At 38.0% G+C, this 18,569-nt stretch overlaps 2 protein-coding genes and 1 pseudogene across 2 annotated transcripts in view; 2 read left to right on the top strand and 1 right to left on the bottom strand.

Moving 5' to 3' along the window:
• Positions 1–18,569, top strand: part of PIGX (phosphatidylinositol glycan anchor biosynthesis class X) — a 39,061-nt gene that overhangs the window by 4,629 nt on the left and 15,863 nt on the right. The window contains exons 3-5 of the mRNA XM_039250895.1: positions 7–268; positions 3,224–3,287; positions 18,181–18,322. Of these exons, the coding sequence (XP_039106826.1) occupies positions 7–268; positions 3,224–3,287; positions 18,181–18,322 (468 nt within the window). The remainder of the gene's footprint in view (positions 1–6; positions 269–3,223; positions 3,288–18,180; positions 18,323–18,569) is intronic.
• The window catches only part of PAK2 (p21 (RAC1) activated kinase 2), a 131,285-nt gene continuing 112,915 nt past the window's right edge, over positions 200–18,569 (top strand). The window contains exon 1 of the mRNA XM_039250886.1: positions 200–268. The gene's annotated coding sequence lies outside the window, so the exon portion shown is untranslated. The remainder of the gene's footprint in view (positions 269–18,569) is intronic.
• On the bottom strand, positions 13,765–14,397 carry LOC120244388 (annotated as a pseudogene).

The raw sequence follows: 18,569 nt of genomic DNA, 5'->3' as shown, positions 1-18,569 counted from the left end.
CCGTAGGCGCGCGTCACCGAGTCTTCCGTCTCGGTCACCAACTCCGTGGCAGCACGCTCCAGGAGCGGCGTGAGGCGTGCGAAGGCCCCTCTGTCGGCAAGCTCCTCCGTCCGCGTATCGTCCGCGCGCGCTCTGGGGAGCGCGTTCTCCAGCGTCCTGGCTGCCAGGGCAGTGGGCGTCCGGGCGGTGGCCTGGCTGCTACTCTGGGAGGCGGCTGGACTCACCAGCACACCAGCCACGACCTTCTCTGCCGCCCCCACCGACACCGGTAAAGGGAGGGGCGGGGCTGCGGGGGGGGTGGTGGTGAGGGCTTGACTCCGGTCTGGGGCAGTGTAGACTCCCAGGCCCTCAGGGCTTTGCAAAAAGGTACAGTACTTTTCCGTAGCTCGGACCGAGGGCCTAGAACTTTTGGGTGACCTGGAGGAGGTTAAAAACAGAGGGCACGTGCCTCTCCCATTTCCCACACCCTCTACCCCGCCATTGCTTAGAGGCCCCTTCTGGGTCTCTGAAGAGTTGGGCTTTGTCGTTCAGTGCTAGTAGTATCCGTACTTTAGTTATTATGAAAGAAGTACAGCCGTCAGATGTCTTGGGATGCATGAAGTATGTGACCACCAAGGGGACCAACAAGGCCACAGTGCCCTGTGGGGTGTGAGAATCCCAATCCAGAATACAGAGCCAGCCGGGGGTGGGGACGTGGGAAGGGGAGGACAACTAGTTTTGTTTTACAAATATTTTTTTTGTACTAGATCGGATTGGGCTGGGGTTTTTCTTACGACTGTGGGCTGGGCAAGCAAGTTGATTCATTTCTTTGGCCCTGAGTTGGGCTGCAGTACCGTGCTAGGTGCTGTGGATCCAGCTTGCAGAATAGTGAGGGAGTTCAGTGGTCCTAACAGGAAGGAAAGTCAGAGCAAACCAGAGAAGTTTCTCCATCTGTAAAACGAGGATATTAGACTAATGTCAGTCACTGCTTTTGTGTTCTCACATATTAGGTTTCCAAATTTATTTGAAGTATTTTGAAGCTAAAATGAATTTTTAAACAACTGGTCTTGGTGGTCTCTAATTTTTGAACCACTGGTATTTTATGATTAAAAAGAGGTCAATGTCAAGAGCCAGTTCAGGCCGCATTAACCAAATAAAGTAGTATTTAAGAGGAAAAATCTTGAAGGTGAATTCACACGCAACAAATTCATTTTGAAAATGGTATTTTTGCCTTAAAAATCACAAATAATTACTGTTTGCTATAGTGTCTGTAAATCTGGCTTTCTTCCATCCCAGGTGAACGTGATTTACTACTACTTAAATTTACAGTAGAATTTAAGCCAATTGATATGAACTTTTTTCCTTTTTTTCCCTTAAATAGTTTATTGTCAAAGTGGTTTACATATAACACCAGTGCTCATCCCAGCAAATGCCCTCCTCCATGTGAACTTTTTTTTCTAATTTAATCTATAGGTAGATATAAACACTTACTCCCCACTCCTATTAAAATTAAACATAGTAAAGAAACATCTGGATTTGTACAAGAGCTACCCAAAGTTATTTGTTTGAAACAAACAGTAATTTGTTTCCAGAGCAAATACAGATTTCTTTAAATAGCTAGGAGAGTGGAAATATCTTAGGCTTTACAAGTCAGGCAAATCTTGCTTCTAATCAGTCACTTAGTAGTATGGCCAAGAATCAGAACTATTTATTTTTTTATTACGTTTTATTTATTTAAGTATTCTCTACACCCACTGTGGGGCTGGAACATATGACCTCGAGATCAAGAGTTGAACTCTCTTCAGACTGAGCCAGCCAGGCACCCTTAGTATCAGTTTCTTCCTGTGTGCAAATGGCAGTAATTTTGCCTGCATATTTTGCTAGGTTGTGGAAATTAAAACACATGAAAGCCCCAAGTAGATCTATCATATGGATATATATTTTTTTTAATTTATTTTTGAGAGAGAGAGAAAGAGTGAACACGAGCTGGGGAGGGGCAGAGAGAGGAGGAGGCAGAGGATCCAAAGTGAATCTGTGCTGATAGCCTGATGTGGGGCTGGGTCTCATGTGAGATGATGACCTGAGCCAAAGTTGGAAGCTTAACCAACTGAGCCAGCCAGGTGCCCATGGATATTACATAATAAATATTAAACCATATTTTTTCACTGTTTTTATTTTCATATAATTTTACATGCGTCTTTTCAGGAATACATCTAATAGTTTATGATTTTCTTTGTGTTTGTTGTAATGTTCTTCTTACATATTCCCAGCTTTTGAAAATGGAGTAAAATTCCATAGCAAGGTGCTCAGCAAAGTTGATGATCGTTAGTAACTGAATTTTTAAATTTTATGATATTAACATAGAGTGATAGTTTTAATATCTGAATTCTGTATGGTGTCAGTACAGTGAGATTTATGGTTATTCTCAGTTTATAAAGGAACCTTTGAAAAGCCTCTGCTTTTGTTTTTATTTTAAATATTTCCAACATCTGCACAAGGCATAATAGTACCATCTTAGTTTTACAGGTGCGGATGGTATATAGAAGTTGGCATATGTATCAGACACACAGTTTCAGTGAGCTAGGATTAAAACTGAGATCTCCTGGCTCTTTAGCCATTCTGTTCCTTTTGGTGTCCCGGGATCATCTGAATAAAGTAGTATCAGTAACAAACACCTGTATTGAGCTTTTACTATGTAGAAAGCCCTGGTGTAAGTGCTTCTGCATTTATTACATTTTCATGACAACTGGCAGAGAGATAAACTGTCTTGTCCAAAGTCACATAGCTATTAAGTGACAGACTGGGATTTAAAAGAACAAAGTCAATGTTCTTAACCCTTTGCTGTATTAGAAGTAGCCTTTTTAGGTATCTCAAATTGCTTAAGTTTTAAAAGCTTTTGTTTTGTTTATTAGGTTGGTTAGATTTTGCAGGCAAGTGAAGCCTATTCAAACAATTACTTTTTTATTATTTAAATATTCTTTGGGGCTCCTGGGCATCCAACTTCGGCTCAGGTCATGATCTCATGGTTCGTGGGTTCGAGCCCTGCGTCGGGCTCTGTGCTGACTGCCAGCTCAGAGCCTGGAGCCTATTTCAGAATCTGTATCTCCCTCTCTCTCTGACCCTCTCCTGCTCACGCTGTCTCTCTCTCTCTCTCTCTCCTAAAAATAAATAAAAAATATTTTTAAAAAAAGTAAATATTCTTTCATAGAGCACTCATTTAAAAAAAATCTTCTGGTTCTTATAGGCATAAGGGCCATTTGTTCTGAAATTATTTTGAGGCAAGAAGTTTTGAAAGATGGTTTCCATAGGTAAGTTCCCCACTGACTTCTGCGTACATTAAAATACTGTTTCATAAAATTTAGAGCAAAAAAATCAATAACTGGAAAATGGATAGACTGAAAATCACTTGCTTTCTTGTATTAAATTGACAGATTTGTCATATGTGGTTCAGTTTGAAGTAATGATTAACACTAGAGTGGAGAAGAAAACAAATGTTTATTATTTGCCATACATGTATGTTTTATCTATTGATATTATACATATAATATATATAGCCAGAAACTATATATACAGTGTTCGTTTAATGTTCACAATGGTTGTGAGGTAGATGATACCTTTCTTCCTTTTCAGATGAGAGAATGAGGGCTCAGAGAATTTAATTTAGTAGAAGTTAGGATGGTAGAGCTCTGACTCAAATTTATGACTGTCATACTCCAAAGGCATGCTAGATGTTATGCCAACCTAAGTCACTGTTTCTGATTTACAATACTTAGTTCTAAATGACCAAGCTGTTTCCAAAATAGAAATTATTCTCAAAAATGAGTATTTGTCAGAATTGAAGATATTTAAAGAATGGTTATAATTCTAGAAGCTGTTCTTAAGAAAACTTCCCAAACTTTAAAGCTTTTCAAGGTAATTAATTTGAAATGATTCTCAAAGACTTGATTTACAAGTTTTCATACATTTCTTTTCAGAATCCCTGCATTTTATAAGTCACCTTAAAATGAAACCTCTCATTTTCCACTTTGTCTTTAAAGTTACCCTGCCTGTGAATGGCTAGGAGACATAATAGAAAAAACTTGGGTTTTGTTTTGGGATTTTTTTGTTATTTTTTATTTTTTTATTTTAGAGTGAGCAGGGGAGAAGGGCACAGGGAGAGAGCGGGAACCTTAAGCAGGCTCTACGTTGAGCCCAGCCCAACACGGGACTCAACACAGGGCTCGATCCCACAACCCTGAGATCATGACCCAAGCCAAAATCAAGAGTTGGACGCTCAAACAACTGAGCTACCTAAGCACCCCTTGTTTTGGTTTTTACTCAGACAAATTTGGGCTCAGAGTGTAGCTCTATTATTTAGTAACTGTGTGGCCTTAGTCAGGCTTATTGAAATCTTTGCTACTTTACCAGTAAAATTGGATAATGATAGTATTTCCTCCTCAGGGTTGTGAGGATTAAATCTGAGAATATATGGAAAGTGTCTTAATGTAGTGCTTGTCACATAGTACATCCCCAGGAAATGTTAGCTTTGATTATTAATAATGAGATAGGAGGGGGTGATTGGGTGGCTCAGCTGGTTAGGTTCTTACTCTTGGCTTTAGCTCAGGTCATGATCTCACAGTTTGTGAGTTCAAGCCCCACATTGGGCATGCTGCTATCAGTACAGAGCCTGCTTCAGATCCTCTGTCCCCTTCTATGTCTGCTCCTCCCCTGCTGGTGCTGTCTCTCAAAAATGAATATTTAGAAAGAAAGAGAAAGAGATAGGTGACCAAACTAGGCAATACAGTTTCTGTCAAAGAGGAGATGTGACTATAAAGTAATAAAACTGATTTGGGAGGGAACACCCTCCTAAAAGGAGTTTTTGGCCAAATTTCAGATATATTTTAAGCAATGTCAGGGTAATTATGCCAAATATATAGCTTCTCTCTTTAAAGTAATTGGGGAGGGGTTGCCTGTGTAGCTCGGTTGGTTAAGTGTCTGACTTGGGCTCAGGTTATGATCTCGTGATTTGTAAGTTCAAGCACCACATCCGGCTCTGTGCTGACAGCTTGGAGCCCAGAACATGCTTCAGATTCTGTGTCTCCCTCTCTCTCTGCCCCTCCCCTGTTCACCTTTGTCTCTCTCTTTCTCTCTTTCAAAAATAAACATCAAAAAAAATTTAAAGTAACTGGGATGTGTTCTCAAGTGGAATGGGAAATACTAAATAATGCAAATTTGACAGTGCCATTATTATAAGTGATTCCAATGAGGAATAAAGAAGTACTTGAAGAGGCTATTGTGACGACAAAAGTAGCTGTCCAAATAGAAGTACTGACCATAAAAACCAGGACATAAAACTAAGGATGAAGAGTAATGGATGAAGAACCAACAAGAATAGCTTCAGAAACTAGAAATCTCAGTTATTTGAGAGTTTCAGAAAATGCCAGAAATCATTTTTTAAAAATGTTTATTTATTGGGAGGGGGAGAGGCAGAGAGAGAGAATCCCAAGCAGGGTTCAAGCTCAGCGAGGAATCTGATGAGGGACTCAGTCTCATGACCTGAGCCGAAATTGAGAGTCAGATGCTTTTTTTTACACTTATTATTGATGGAGACAAAGCGTGAACAGGGGAGGGACAGAGAGAGTAAGAGACACAGAATCTGAAGCAGGTGCCAGGTTCTGAGCAAGCTGTCAGCACAGAGCCCAATGCGGAGCTCAAACCCATGAACCACAAGATCATGACCTGAGCTGAAGTCGGATGCTCAACCGACTGAGCCACCCAGGCGCCCCACCAGTAATCATTTTTTTAAAAAGGCTTTTTAGTTATTAGAGCAGGTATAGTCTTGCTGTTAGGGTGGAGGAGGAAACATTAACAAATTATGGAAAGTAGAATTATTTCTGTCCTCTTGGTCAAGAAGGCTTACCTCCACTCTGGAAAGGGCCAAGCAAATACTCGTAGTAGAAAACTGAAGTGCAGAGTACATAAGGGAATTATATAAAAGGACCTTACTATTATAAATGAGTTTAGTCTCGTATGATGAACTATATCTTAGTGCAGTAAAATAATTTACTTAAATGATTGCTGAACTTCTGTTTGTAATCCTCGGATAATCTGGGAGTTAGTTGATGTAGATTCTGGGCAGAATTCTAGCTCAGGTTATTAAAAGGGTGGTTTGTGAACACAAAAGAGGAAGTGGTGGTCTCTTGGAATTAGCATGAATTTATTACAAGTTTATGTCCTTTATAGAGAGCCACTTGATAGGTAGATCAGAGAAATGCTGTAGGTATAGATTTTATTCAAGACTTTTGTTGAAGTTTTAAGGGTTTCCTTTTTAAGTTTTTTTTTTTTTCTTGAGAGAGAGAGAGCGTGAGTGGGGGAGGGTTAGAGAGAGAGGGAGACACAGAATCTGAAACGGACTCCAGGCTCTGAACTAGCTGTCAGCACAGAGCCCCCGCTCGAACCCATGAACCGGGAGATCGAACCCACGAACCATGAGATCATGACCTGAGCCGAAGTCGGACGCTCAACCAACTGAGCCACCCAGGCACCCCTTGTTAAAGTTTTACATGGTGTATTAGTGAACAAGATAAAGAATGTGAACCGGAAGATAAAACAGAGGAGTGACTTCATAAAAATTAAGAGAATTAAAAAAATAGATTCATCCAACATGTTCTGATTAATGGATGGAAGGTCATCTTGGAGGGAGGTTCTGAAGAATATCTGTCTTTTTAAATATATATTATTTTTTTCTAATTATAAAGTAGTACACATATTCATAATAGTTCACATATACATCATCTGGAGGAAAAGAAATTATAAGTATATTCTACTTTTATAGAAGCAGAGTGATATAGTGCTAAGAATGTAGGGATTAGAGTATGACTACTGGAGTTTGAATCTTGACTCTTGGGTAAATTAGGTTCTTAGTGCTTTGGTTTTCTTTTCTTTTCTTTGAAGAGGCAAAGTATTTTTGTTTCTTCCCATATAAATACAGAACTTTGGGATTTAATTGATATGCATATTTTATCCTTAGATTTTATATTACTGGAAATGATATTTTTTGATGAAAATAGAATATAACAATACCACAAATATTATTCAAAATTCTTTCAGTGAATACAAATTGCTAGGAAAATAAAATGCTATATGTAAAAGTACCTCAGGCTCTTTGAAAAAATATAAACAAAGAAACAAAAATCTCTCTATATTTAGCTGCTGTTGATTACTAGTTCTTTATATACTTTTTTTTTTTAATTTTTATTTTTGAGAGAGAGAGAACACAAGCAGGAGAGGGACAGGGGGAGAGGGACACACAGAATCCAAAGCAGGCTCCAGGCTCTGAGCTGTCAGCACAGAGCCCAATGCAGGGCTCAGATTCATGAACCACAAGATCATGACCTAAGCCAGAGTTGGAGGCTCAACCAGCTGAGCCACCCAGATGCGCCGATAATCAGTTCTTGAAGTTGCTATGGTGTTCTTGGAGCACTGAGTCCCTAAAAATTTATTGATTATCTGAGAACCAAAACCTAATATCATACATATACATAAAGGCTGAAAGCATTTCAGTTAGAGGTGACAATTTTCCTATAAAGATGGTAATGCAAGTATTTTAACCCTGGTGCTTTGTCTTCTTACTGGTAAAATAAGAATTATAATAGTACTGGGGCACCTGGGTGGCTCAGTCAGTTAAGCGTATGACTTGGGCTCAGGTCATGATCTTGCGGTTTGTGAGTTCGAGCCCTGCATCAGGTTCTGTGGTGACAGCTCAGAGCCTAGAGCCTGTTTCAGATTCTGTATCTCCCTCTCTCTCTGCCCCTCCCTTCCTCACACTCTGTCTTTCTCTGTCTCAAAAATAAATAAAAATTAAAAAAATTATAATAGTACTATTTCATTGTGATTTTTTAAACAGTTTCATTGAATTTTAACAATTTTATATATCCATGTAACCCCCACCCCAATCAAAATATAAAGTATTCCTGTTATTTCCAAAAATATTCATACACTGCTTTTTGGAATTATTCTCCCTCACCCGTACCCACACTCAGCCAACCACTGATCTATTTTCCGTCACTATATACATATTCCAGAATTTTATATAAATGAAACCATACAGTACATCCTTTTGATAATCTGTGGCTTCTTTCACTCAGCATCATATCCATGATTTGAGTGAGATTTATCCATGTTCTATGTGACAGTAATTTGTCCTTTTTGCTGCTGAGTATGAAAATTTGTTTATCCATTCACATGTTTATGGTATTGGGGTCATTTCTAGTTTTAGGCTATGATAAATAAAGCTATAATGAATATCTGTGTGTAAATCTTTGTGTGAACATGCTTTCATTTCTTGGGTTGCTGGGTATATGGTAGACCTGTGTTGAACTTTTTAAGAACTGCCAAACTGTCTTCTAAAGGTGTTACACTATTGTACGTTATTATGAACAATGTATAAGAGTTCTGTTTTTGACACATCGTCACCAACACTTGGTTTGATCACTCTTTTTAATGTTAGAGATTCTGGTAAGTGTAGAGGGGTAACTCACTGTGGCTTTAATTTGTATTTCTCTGATGACTAATGATGTTGAGCATCGTTTCATTGCTTTTTGGCCACTGGTGTATCTTCTTTGGTAAAGCATCTGCTTAAATCTTGCCTGTTTTTATTTTTGTTTTAATTATTTTCTTGTCCATTTTTATTCATTAAAATTTTTTTAAATGTTTATTTTGAGAGAGAGAGAGAGAGAAAGAGTGAGTGAGTAGGGGAGAGGCAGAGAAAGAGGGAGACAGAATCCAAAGCAGGCTGCAGGCTCTGCGCTGTCAGCACAGAGCCTGATGCGGGGCTCAAACCCATGAACTGTGAGATCATGATCTGAACTGAAGCTGGACGCTGAGCTAACTGAGCCACCCAGGTGCCCCTTCTTGTCCATTTTTAAACTGAATAGCTGGTTTGTCATCTTATTACTGGATTGTAAGAATTCTAATTTTGATGGGAGTCCAGTTTATTAATGTTTTTTCTTTTATAGTTTGTGGTTTTTGTGTCTTGAGTAAGAAATTCATTCCTATTCCAAGATCATTGAAATTTTCTTTTAGAAGTGTCATATGGAGTATGATCCATTTTGAATTAATTTTTGTGTATACTATTAGGTAAGCGTTGAGGTTAATTTTTTTGCTTATGGATATCCAGTTGACCCAGCATCATTTGGTGAAAGGATTATCCTTTCCTTATCAAGTTACTTTGACACATTTGTTGAAAATTAATTATCTTACATGTGAGGATCTATTTGTGTACTCTCTTATGCACAAACATTTGGCAAACTGGCCCAAGGCCAAATCCTGCACGTGGCTTATTTTGTATCGCCTTTGAGCTAAAAATGATTTTTATATTTTTGAAGGATTTTTTTTTAAGGCAAGAAAAATATGTAACAGAAATCTTGTAAGGCACACAGAGCCTTAAATATTTATTGTTAGGGTCTTTACAATAAACTTTACAAAAAAGTTTGCCACCTCTGATCTAGACATCCATCTGTATGCCAGTAATGCACCACCTTGATAACTGTAGCTTGATATTATGGCTTCAAATCAGAACATCTGAGTTCTTCAACTTTTTTTTTCAAAGTTGTTAACTTTTGGAATTAATTTGTAGATTTCTTCAAAAAAGCTTCATGAAAAAAAGCTTTTGATTAGGATTCTGTTGAAACTCTAGATCATGTAGAAAAGTGATACATTACCATTAATGAATATTCCAGTGCATGAATATGGCATTTTCATTTATTTAGGCTTTATCAGTTTATCTTAACAATACTATAACTTTCAGAGGATAAGTCTTGCACATATTTTGTTAAATTTATCCCTAAGTATTTCATGTTTTTTTTTAATGTAAAAAATACTGTTTTAAAGTTTTTATTTCTGGTTGGTTTTTGCTGGTAATAAAATACAGTTGATTTTTGTATGTTTACATTGTACCCTAATTTCTTACTGAAATCACTTATCAATGCCTGTAGATTTTTCATGGATTCCTTAGGATATTCTATATAGGTGATCATGGGTTTGCAAAAGAAAGACAGTCTGTTTTTTTAAAAAAAACATTTATTTTTGAGAGAGCAAGAATGTGTGTGAGCACGAGTGGAGGAGGAGCAGAGACAGAGGAAGAGGGAGAATCCCAAGTAGGCTCCGCGCTGTCAACACAGAGCCTGTTGCAGGCCTCAAACTCAGGAACCATGAGATGGTGACCTGAGCCGAAATCAAAGAGTCAGACGTTTAACCAACTGAGCCACCCAGGTGCCCCTGTATGATTTTTATATCCTTACCTTTCTGAACTGGCTAGAAACTCTAATAGCAGTGTTGTTGTTGTTTTAATTCTTTTACTTTTTAATTAATTTATTTTTTTTCCTAATACCATGTTGAATAAAACATCCTTCCCTTCCCATCCATCCTTGTTTCTCATCTTAAATGGAAGGTATCCAGACTTTCACAATTAAGTATGGTATTTATGTTAGGTATTTTTGTAGATGGCTTTTATCAGTTAAGGATCTTTTATGCTCCTCGTTTCTTGAAAGTTGTTTTTTCATGATTAATGTTAAGCTTTTTCTGCATCTATTATAAGTTAGTCATATGATTTTTCTTTTTTTTTTAATTTTTTTAATGTTTTTATTTATTTCTAGGAGAGAGACAGCGTGAGCAGGGGAGGGACAGAGAGAGAGGGAGTCACAGACTGAAACAGGCTCCAGGCTCTGAGCTGGCAGTCAGCACAGAGCCTGACGCGGGGCTCGAACCCACGAACTGTGAGATCATGACCTAAGCGAAAGTCGGACGCTTAACTGACTAAGCCACCCGGGCACCCCAGTCATATGATTTTTCTAATTTATTCTGTCAAAATGGTACAGTATATACATTGATAGTTCCAATAATAAACTTACCATTTGGTCATGATGTATTACTATCTTTTTGAAATATTACTGAATTTGATATGCTTGTATCTTGCTGAGGATTTTTACTTCTTGGAGCACTTGGATGGCTCAGTCAATTGGGTATCCAGCTGCGGCTCAGGTCATGATCTCACAGCTCATGAGTTCGAGTCCCACATTGGGTGCTGTGCTAACAGCTCAGAGCCTGGAGCCTGCTTCAGATTCTGTTTTTCTCTCTCTCTGCCCCTCTCTGACTTGCATGGTCTCTCTCTCTCAAAAGTAAATATTTTTAAAAAGGTAAAAAATTAAATTAAAGAAAAATAAAAAAATAATTAAAAAGTTAAAAAAGGAATTTTTACTTCTCTGTTTAGGAGGAATACTGGTCTGTACTTACCTTTTGTTGTGATGCTTTATTTGGGTTTTGGTGTCAGGCCAGTGCTGGCCTTGTAAAATAAATTGGGAAATATTTCCTTCTACTTTATTTTCTGATTGTGTAGCATTGGTTTTATTTCTTTTTAAAATATTTAATAGAACTCAACAATAAAGCCATCTAGGGCTGAGGTTTTCCATGTGGGAAGGCTTTAAACTTTTTATCACGATACAGAGATATTTAGATACTCTATTTTTTCTTTTGTCAGTTTTTGTAATTTTTTCTTTCCAAGAATTTAGCTATTTTATTTGTTTCATTTATTGAAGTAAAGTTATTCAAGTATTCCCTTATGGTCCTCTTTGTATATAGAGATTGTATAGTAATATTTCCTCTTTTATTCCTGATATAGGTAATATGTGCTTTTTCTCTTTGATTATCAATCTGGAGATTTGTCAATGTTACTGATCTTTGGAAAGAAAATATTTAGTTGATGTTTCTCTATTTGTCTACTTTCTATTTCATTGATTTCTGCTCTTTATTATTTCTTTCCTTCTTTGAGTTTAGTTCCTTCTTAGCTTTTTAATGTGGTGGCTTAGGTCATTGATTCTAGAGTTTTTCCCTAATAAAAGGATGTTTGCATTTAAGGCTGTGTTTCCTTCTATGCAGAGCTTTAGCTGTATCCTATAAGTTTTGATATGTTTGTTTTCATTTTCATTTAGGTCAGTATATTTTCTAATTTCCTTTCTGATTTCTTAGATCAGTTATTTAGACATAATGTTGTTTGATTTTAAGGTTTGGGGGAATTTTCTGGAAATCTTTTATTGATTTTCCCCTTTTTTATAGTAACTATTTTATTTCAACGTGAGCACCTCAAAATAAAACTCAATACTAGTGAACTGTTTTCTTTACTAATTCAGAATTATTATAAATGTACAAGTTCTACTAGCTGTTCAGCACTCAAATAGATTAAGTCATCCCTGACACATAATGGAAATACCTAAAGCAATTAGTGCAATATACTGAACTGGTCGAAACAAAATGAATTTGGGAAAATAAGGCTGCAAGATTATTATCAACATATTGCAGCACTCATGTTACAGATAACAGGTATGTTGTTTACAATGGTTCTAGCCATACAAGAACAACTGAAGCCCTTCTTCCTTCCAAAGGAGGGGAGAGAAAATAATTAGCTGTTTTAGTAACTGTCAGTTTGCATACTTTTAAGCAACTCTTAATATTGTAGAAAAGTAGTAAACATAATATGGAAACTACAGTACAGTAGCCTACTTACAGTACTGTTGAAGATTGAATTTAAAATAAGTTTGTGGTGCCTGGGTGGCTCAGTCGGTTAAGCGTCCAACTTCGGCTCAGGTCATTATCTCACAGTGTGTGAGTGAGTTCAAGCCTCACACCGGGCTCTGTGCTGACAGCTCAGAGCCTGGAGCCTGCTTCGGATTCTGTCTCCCTCTCTCTTGGCCTCTCCCCTGCTCACACTCTGTCTGTCTCAAACATAAACATTAAAAATTTTAAAAAATAGTTGGAATGTACATATCGCTAGTGCATCAACTATATTACGTTCATAGGGAACAAAAGCCCCTTTTCAGCCCCTAAATGACAAAACTAGTAGTAATTAAACAGATTGCAGACATTTGGTTTGTTTCATTTTTGTTGAAGAGCCCACATGTTTGCAGGGAATGGTATTCATTAAGATGCATTTATCAGTTTCATATTCCTAAATGTAGATGTGGTTACATTTAATTTTTTTGTCTATTTAAAAAAATAACAGGACTGGATATAGTTTAGATCCCACTGGTGTTTTTTTCTCCCTTGAAGATACAGGACTGTTTTCTTGTGGTTATTTTGTTAAAAGGTAGAATATACTCTTTAAATGTAGATCCTAGGAGATATTATGGTTTGTCTGATTTACTGTAGCAAAGTATCTTTAGAACCTCCTTTTTAAAAAAGAATGTTTTGGGGTGTCTGGGTGGCTCAATTGGTTGAGTGTCTGACTCTTGATCTCGCAGTTCTTGAGATTGAGCCTTGCAGGCTCCATGCTGACAGCACGGAGCCTGCATGGAATCCTCTCTCTCCTTCTCTCTCTGCCCCTCCCCTATTCACACACACACTCTCAAATAAACTTAAAAAAACAGAAATAATTTAAAAAATGTTTTTGGAAAGCCTAAATTAATGAGTTATAAGCCTTTTTCATAGGCTTTTTCATAGAACTGTGTGGTTAACTGTGGGTCCATATAGTCATTTGTTATATCCCTGGTGATGAGAAATGATTTCCTCTAACCTTCCAATAAAGCAGTGGACACACAGTTCTCATTTTCTCCTTCTATTGCTGAAACAGAGGGACATGTGTGTGTTATTAAAAATTAAGTTCAAAATGCTTAAAATCTGTATTAGAAACTTGACTCTATCATAAGTCTCTTTTTGGAAAGCACATTGGACTAGTTAAGTGTACCAGTTTCACTGTTATTAACACTTAGGAAGCAGAATATTTCCAGCTAGCTCATATTGAAGGGTTTAATTACTTCAACAGTGTCCCCAGATTGGCTGTGTGTGTTCGATAAATGTTGCTGCTCTTCCTCTGGCAGAATTTGCTCCTGGATTCTGTAGTTCACTTATTTGGCAGCTTTTTTGCTATTACTGTAAATATTTCACTTACACTCATTGATGTTTTAGCTGATGTCTCTGTGAATAATAAATTTGTCATCTGCATAGGATTGTGCTTCCTGGAAATCTACAGCTCATTTATTCTAGGTCAACTTTGTTTCCTGGTAAAGCTATGACAGTGTTAGGACTTGCTTGCCTCTGAAGTTCTTTAACCCAGTTTTTTGCTCTTGCAAAGAACTTCTCATTTGAGATCTCTTATTCAAGTCTGGCTACCTGTGCTCCTCTGTGGTACATTGATGTTAGGCATTAGTATCATTCTTGACCTGCCGCATCCCCTACTTCTGACTTCACGGTTGTATTATCAAACTAGCCAGTTTGGGGTACAAAAGCAGCCACAGCGGTATTCTCTTGAAATTCATGAAATTGACCCTTCACAAAACAAAGAACTAAGCTTGATGTGCCAACAGCAGACTCTTCCTGAAGTACTAGTTTGAACTGGCATATTTTATACAGCATTGGCCTGTTGGGTCTTGTTGCTGCTCAATTAGCCATGTCTAAATTTGAAAGAGGTCCTGATTTCAAGCTCCTAAATGAATTTCCAGGATGCAGGGTGTCAATTTTTTTCTTTCCGGAGGCAAAGAAACCTGAGACTACCCATGTAGCTGTGAAGCCAGAGTTCCCTGGCAACAGATCCTGGGCATAGGTGAAGGAGGAGACTGAGCTTGAGGCTGTGGCTTTGGTGAAGGCAGTATCTCCTCTTCCTCTTGATTTTAACTCAGTTCCATGTGGTCAGAGACTGTACTCAATAAGATTTCAGTCCTTTGAAACTTCTAGAGACTTCTTTTATTGCCCAGCATATAGTTTCTATTGTGCAATGTGCTTTTGTTTGGTAGAACATTCTATAAATGTCAGTTAGATAAACTTGATTGAAGATTGTTCATGCCTTCTATATCCTTATTGATTTTCTACTTATTCTATCCATTACTGAGAGAGGGGTATTAAAATCTCTGGCTGTAATAATTGCAGATTTTTCTATTTATCCTTGAAGCTCTGCCACTTTTTGCTGTGAAGTAAAATACATGAATATTTTGAAGCACTGTTTTTAGATGCATTATAGCATATTTAGGATTGTTTTGCCTTCTTATGGATTGATCCTTTTATCTTTGTCCCTGACAATATTCCTTGTCCTGAAGTCTGCATTTTGATGTTAATATAGCAATATTATTATTATTATTTCAATATTTTTATTATTAAAGTATGTCTTGTAGATAGCATTAAGTGTTGCTATTTAATCCAGTCTGTCCTTCTCTACATTCTAATTGGAGTGATTAGACCATTTACTTCTTAAAAAAATTTTTTTTAATGTTTTTATTTATTTTTGAGACAGAGACAGAGCATGAGCAGGGGAGGGGCAGAGAGAGAGAGACACACACACAGAATCCAAAGCAGGCTCCAGGCTCTGAGCTGTCAGCCCAGAGCCCAATGCAGGGCCAGACCCATGTATGTGAGATCATGACCTGAGCCGAAGTCGGAGGCTTCACTGATTGAGCCACCCAGTGCCCCCAAAAAATGTTTTTTGAAGTTTATTTTGAGAGAGAGAGAGAGAGCCCATATGTGTACTTATGTGAACAGGGGAGGGGCAGAGAGGAAGCGGGGAGAGAATTCCGAGCAGGCTCTGCACTGTCAGAACCATGAGATTATGACCTGAGCTGAGATTAAGAGTCAGACGCTTAACCAACTGAGCCACCCAAGTGCCCCCTAGACCATTTACTTTTAGTATTTATTTGCTTGGTTTGGTATAACTCTATCCATTTTGTTACCTTTTTTTAATATTTGTCTTAGCTAATCTTCTCTCCTTGTCTTATTTTATTTTACTTCATTTTATTTTTTAATGTTTTATTTATTTCTGAGAGAGAGAGAGACAGTGTGAGCAGGGGAGGGTCAGAGAGAGAGGGAGATACAGAATCTGAAACAGACTCCACGCTCTGAGCTGGCTGTCAACACAGAGCCTGACGCGGGGCTTGAACCCACAAACCGTGAGATCATGACCTGAGCCGAAGTCAGACACTTAATTGACTGAGCCACCCAGGCGCCCCTCCTTGTCTTACTTTAGATAAATTGAGTATTTTCTAAGTATTCCATTTTATCTCCATTTTTGGAGCTTACTATCTATAGCTCTCTTTTTTTCTAATTGGTTGCTTTAGAGTTTACAGTGTGCAATTTCAGCTTATCATAATCTACCTTCAAGCAGTATTCCATACTAAGAATAATGTCTGAATCTTCTTTCAGAATAGTGCATTTTTTTCTCCTCTCTCTTTTATTCAATGTCCATTTATTTTTGAGAGAGACAGAGACAGAGTTCAAGTGGGGAAGGGGCAGAGAGAGAGGGAGACAGAATCTGAGGCAGACTCCAAGCTCTGAGCTGTCAGCACAGAGCCCAATGCGGGGCTTGAACTCACAGACTGTGAGATCATGACCTGAGCTGAAGTCGGATGTTTAACCGACTGAGTCACCCAGGCTCCCCTTAAAAGGACTTTTAATGTCCTTTGCTAATTTTATCACTTCTGTCATTTCTATATCTATTTCTATTGAAAGATCTTTTTCTTGGTTATTGGTCACATTTCCCTGCTCTTTTGCCTGTTCAGTGACTTTTGATGAGATATTGAACATTGAATGTTATAGATATGAGCATTTAAAAAGTTTGTTTAATATTTATTCTTGAAAAAGAGAGGGAGCACATGTGCACAAGTGGGGGAGGGGAAAGGAGAGGGAGAGAAACACAGACTCTGAAGCAGGGTCCACGCTCCTAACTGTCAGTACAGAGCCCAGCATGGGGCCCAAACTCATGAACCACAAGATCAAGACCTGAACCAAAGTCAAACATTTAACCACCTGAGCCACCCAAGTTCCCTGGTAGGAGCATTTTTGAGTGTGGATTTTATCTTCCTTTAAAAGGCATTGGGCTTATTTTTTCTATCAGCAGTTAAATTAACTTGATTCTCAGCTTGATCCTCTTAACTTTTTTTTGTATAGGTCTAAAATTAAAGTGGCCTTTACTGCAAGGCTAATTTAGTTGCAAAGGCCTTGCCGTATGGGTATCTCTACCAAAAGCTATGGTCTCTATACTTTGGTTGGTTGGAAATGCAAATTTCTCTCAACCCGTGTGAAATTTTAGAATTACTCATTTTTCAGTTCCCTGGTCATTCTTTGCCTAGTCTTGTGGAATTACACTTTACTCATGCTTTTCTTAGTATTAAGCAAAAACTCAAAGGGAGACCAATTCAGATTTATAGGACTCCTACATAGTTCCCTCCTCTCTGGAATTTAGCACCTTGTCTTCCAGCTACCTCAGTCTCCCTTAACTTCTTCTTCTTCTTTTTTTTTTTTTAAGTTTATTTATTTTGAGAGAGAGCCAGAGAGAAAGAGAGAAGGAATTCCAAGTAGGCTCTGCACTGTCACCGCAAAGTCCAACACTGGGCTCAGACTCACAAACCTTGAGATCATGACCTGAACGGAGATGAAGAGGCAAACGCTCAACCAACATAGCGACCCAGGCTCCCCTCCCTTTACTTCTGTCTTATAATTTAAGCATAACCACTGTGTTTTGCTTGGATTGCCTTCCCTGTACTTGGTCCAACATGTGCCTTCAGACAGAAAGCTGGCACAATTATACATTTAGGTTTATAATGTATTTCAAATTAATATTTGTATGTGGTATGAGGTTGAGGTCAAGGTTCATTTTTTTTCTGTGTAAATTTCTTGTTTCAGTACTACTGGTTGAAAAGACTCTCCTTTCCCCATCAAATTATATTGGCACCTTTATTTATTTTTTATTTTTAAATGTTTTTTATTTATTTCTAGGAGAGAGAGAGAGAGACAGCGTGAGCAGGGGAGGGTCAGAGAGAGAGGGAGTGACAGACTCTGAAACAGGCTCCAGACTCTGAGCTGGCAGTCAGCACAGAGCCCGACGTGGGGCTCGAACCGACGAACTGCGAGATCATGACCTAAGCGAAAGTCGGACGCTTAACCGACTAAGCCACCCAGGCGCCCCTATATTGGCACCTTTAATGGCATATAAACGTGTGTCTGTTTTTGGACTCTTTCTTTCCATTGATCTTTGTCTGTTTTCATACTAATTCTATACTGTGGCTTAGGATATGAATTCATGAACAATCGCATGAGTGGCTCTGACATGAATAAATATTTCATTTGACTTTATAGTGTCCTGAAAAATGTATTTGAAATGCAGTATATTTACTAATTTGAATGTAATGCTATGGTATTTCATTTAACAATTGAATGAAGAGATTTATTTTAAACATACTTATCTTACAGAGACCTCTTAATAAAAGTGAAATTTGGAGAAAGCATTGAGGACTTACAGACCTGCCGACTCTTAATTAAACAGTACATCCCAGCAGGACTTTTTGTGGATCCGTATGAGTTGGCTTCATTACAAGAGAGAAACATAACAGAGGTATAACTACTAGAGAATTCTTTTGAGAGAGAAATTATATTAGGGATACTATAATTTGGATTAAGGAAAAATAGACAAGGCAACATGTGCCCTTTATTCATTTTGTCAAAGTGTATAAAGTAACTTTTCAGATAGGATGGGAATAATCTTTAAAAAATGAGTGATATGTGTCAAACTTGTCAGTAATAAACCAACTAAACTGAACTAGCTAAATGCTTTTTGTCAGAATGGCTCCTAGTTTAGTGAC

The sequence above is a fragment of the Hyaena hyaena genome, unplaced genomic scaffold (genome assembly GCF_003009895.1).
Source record: "Hyaena hyaena isolate Hyena2069 unplaced genomic scaffold, ASM300989v1 scaffold_382, whole genome shotgun sequence".
Taxonomy (NCBI): domain Eukaryota; kingdom Metazoa; phylum Chordata; class Mammalia; order Carnivora; family Hyaenidae; genus Hyaena; species Hyaena hyaena.
Note: the sequence above shows the minus strand (reverse complement) of the source record. Positions and strands in the feature narration are given on the sequence as shown.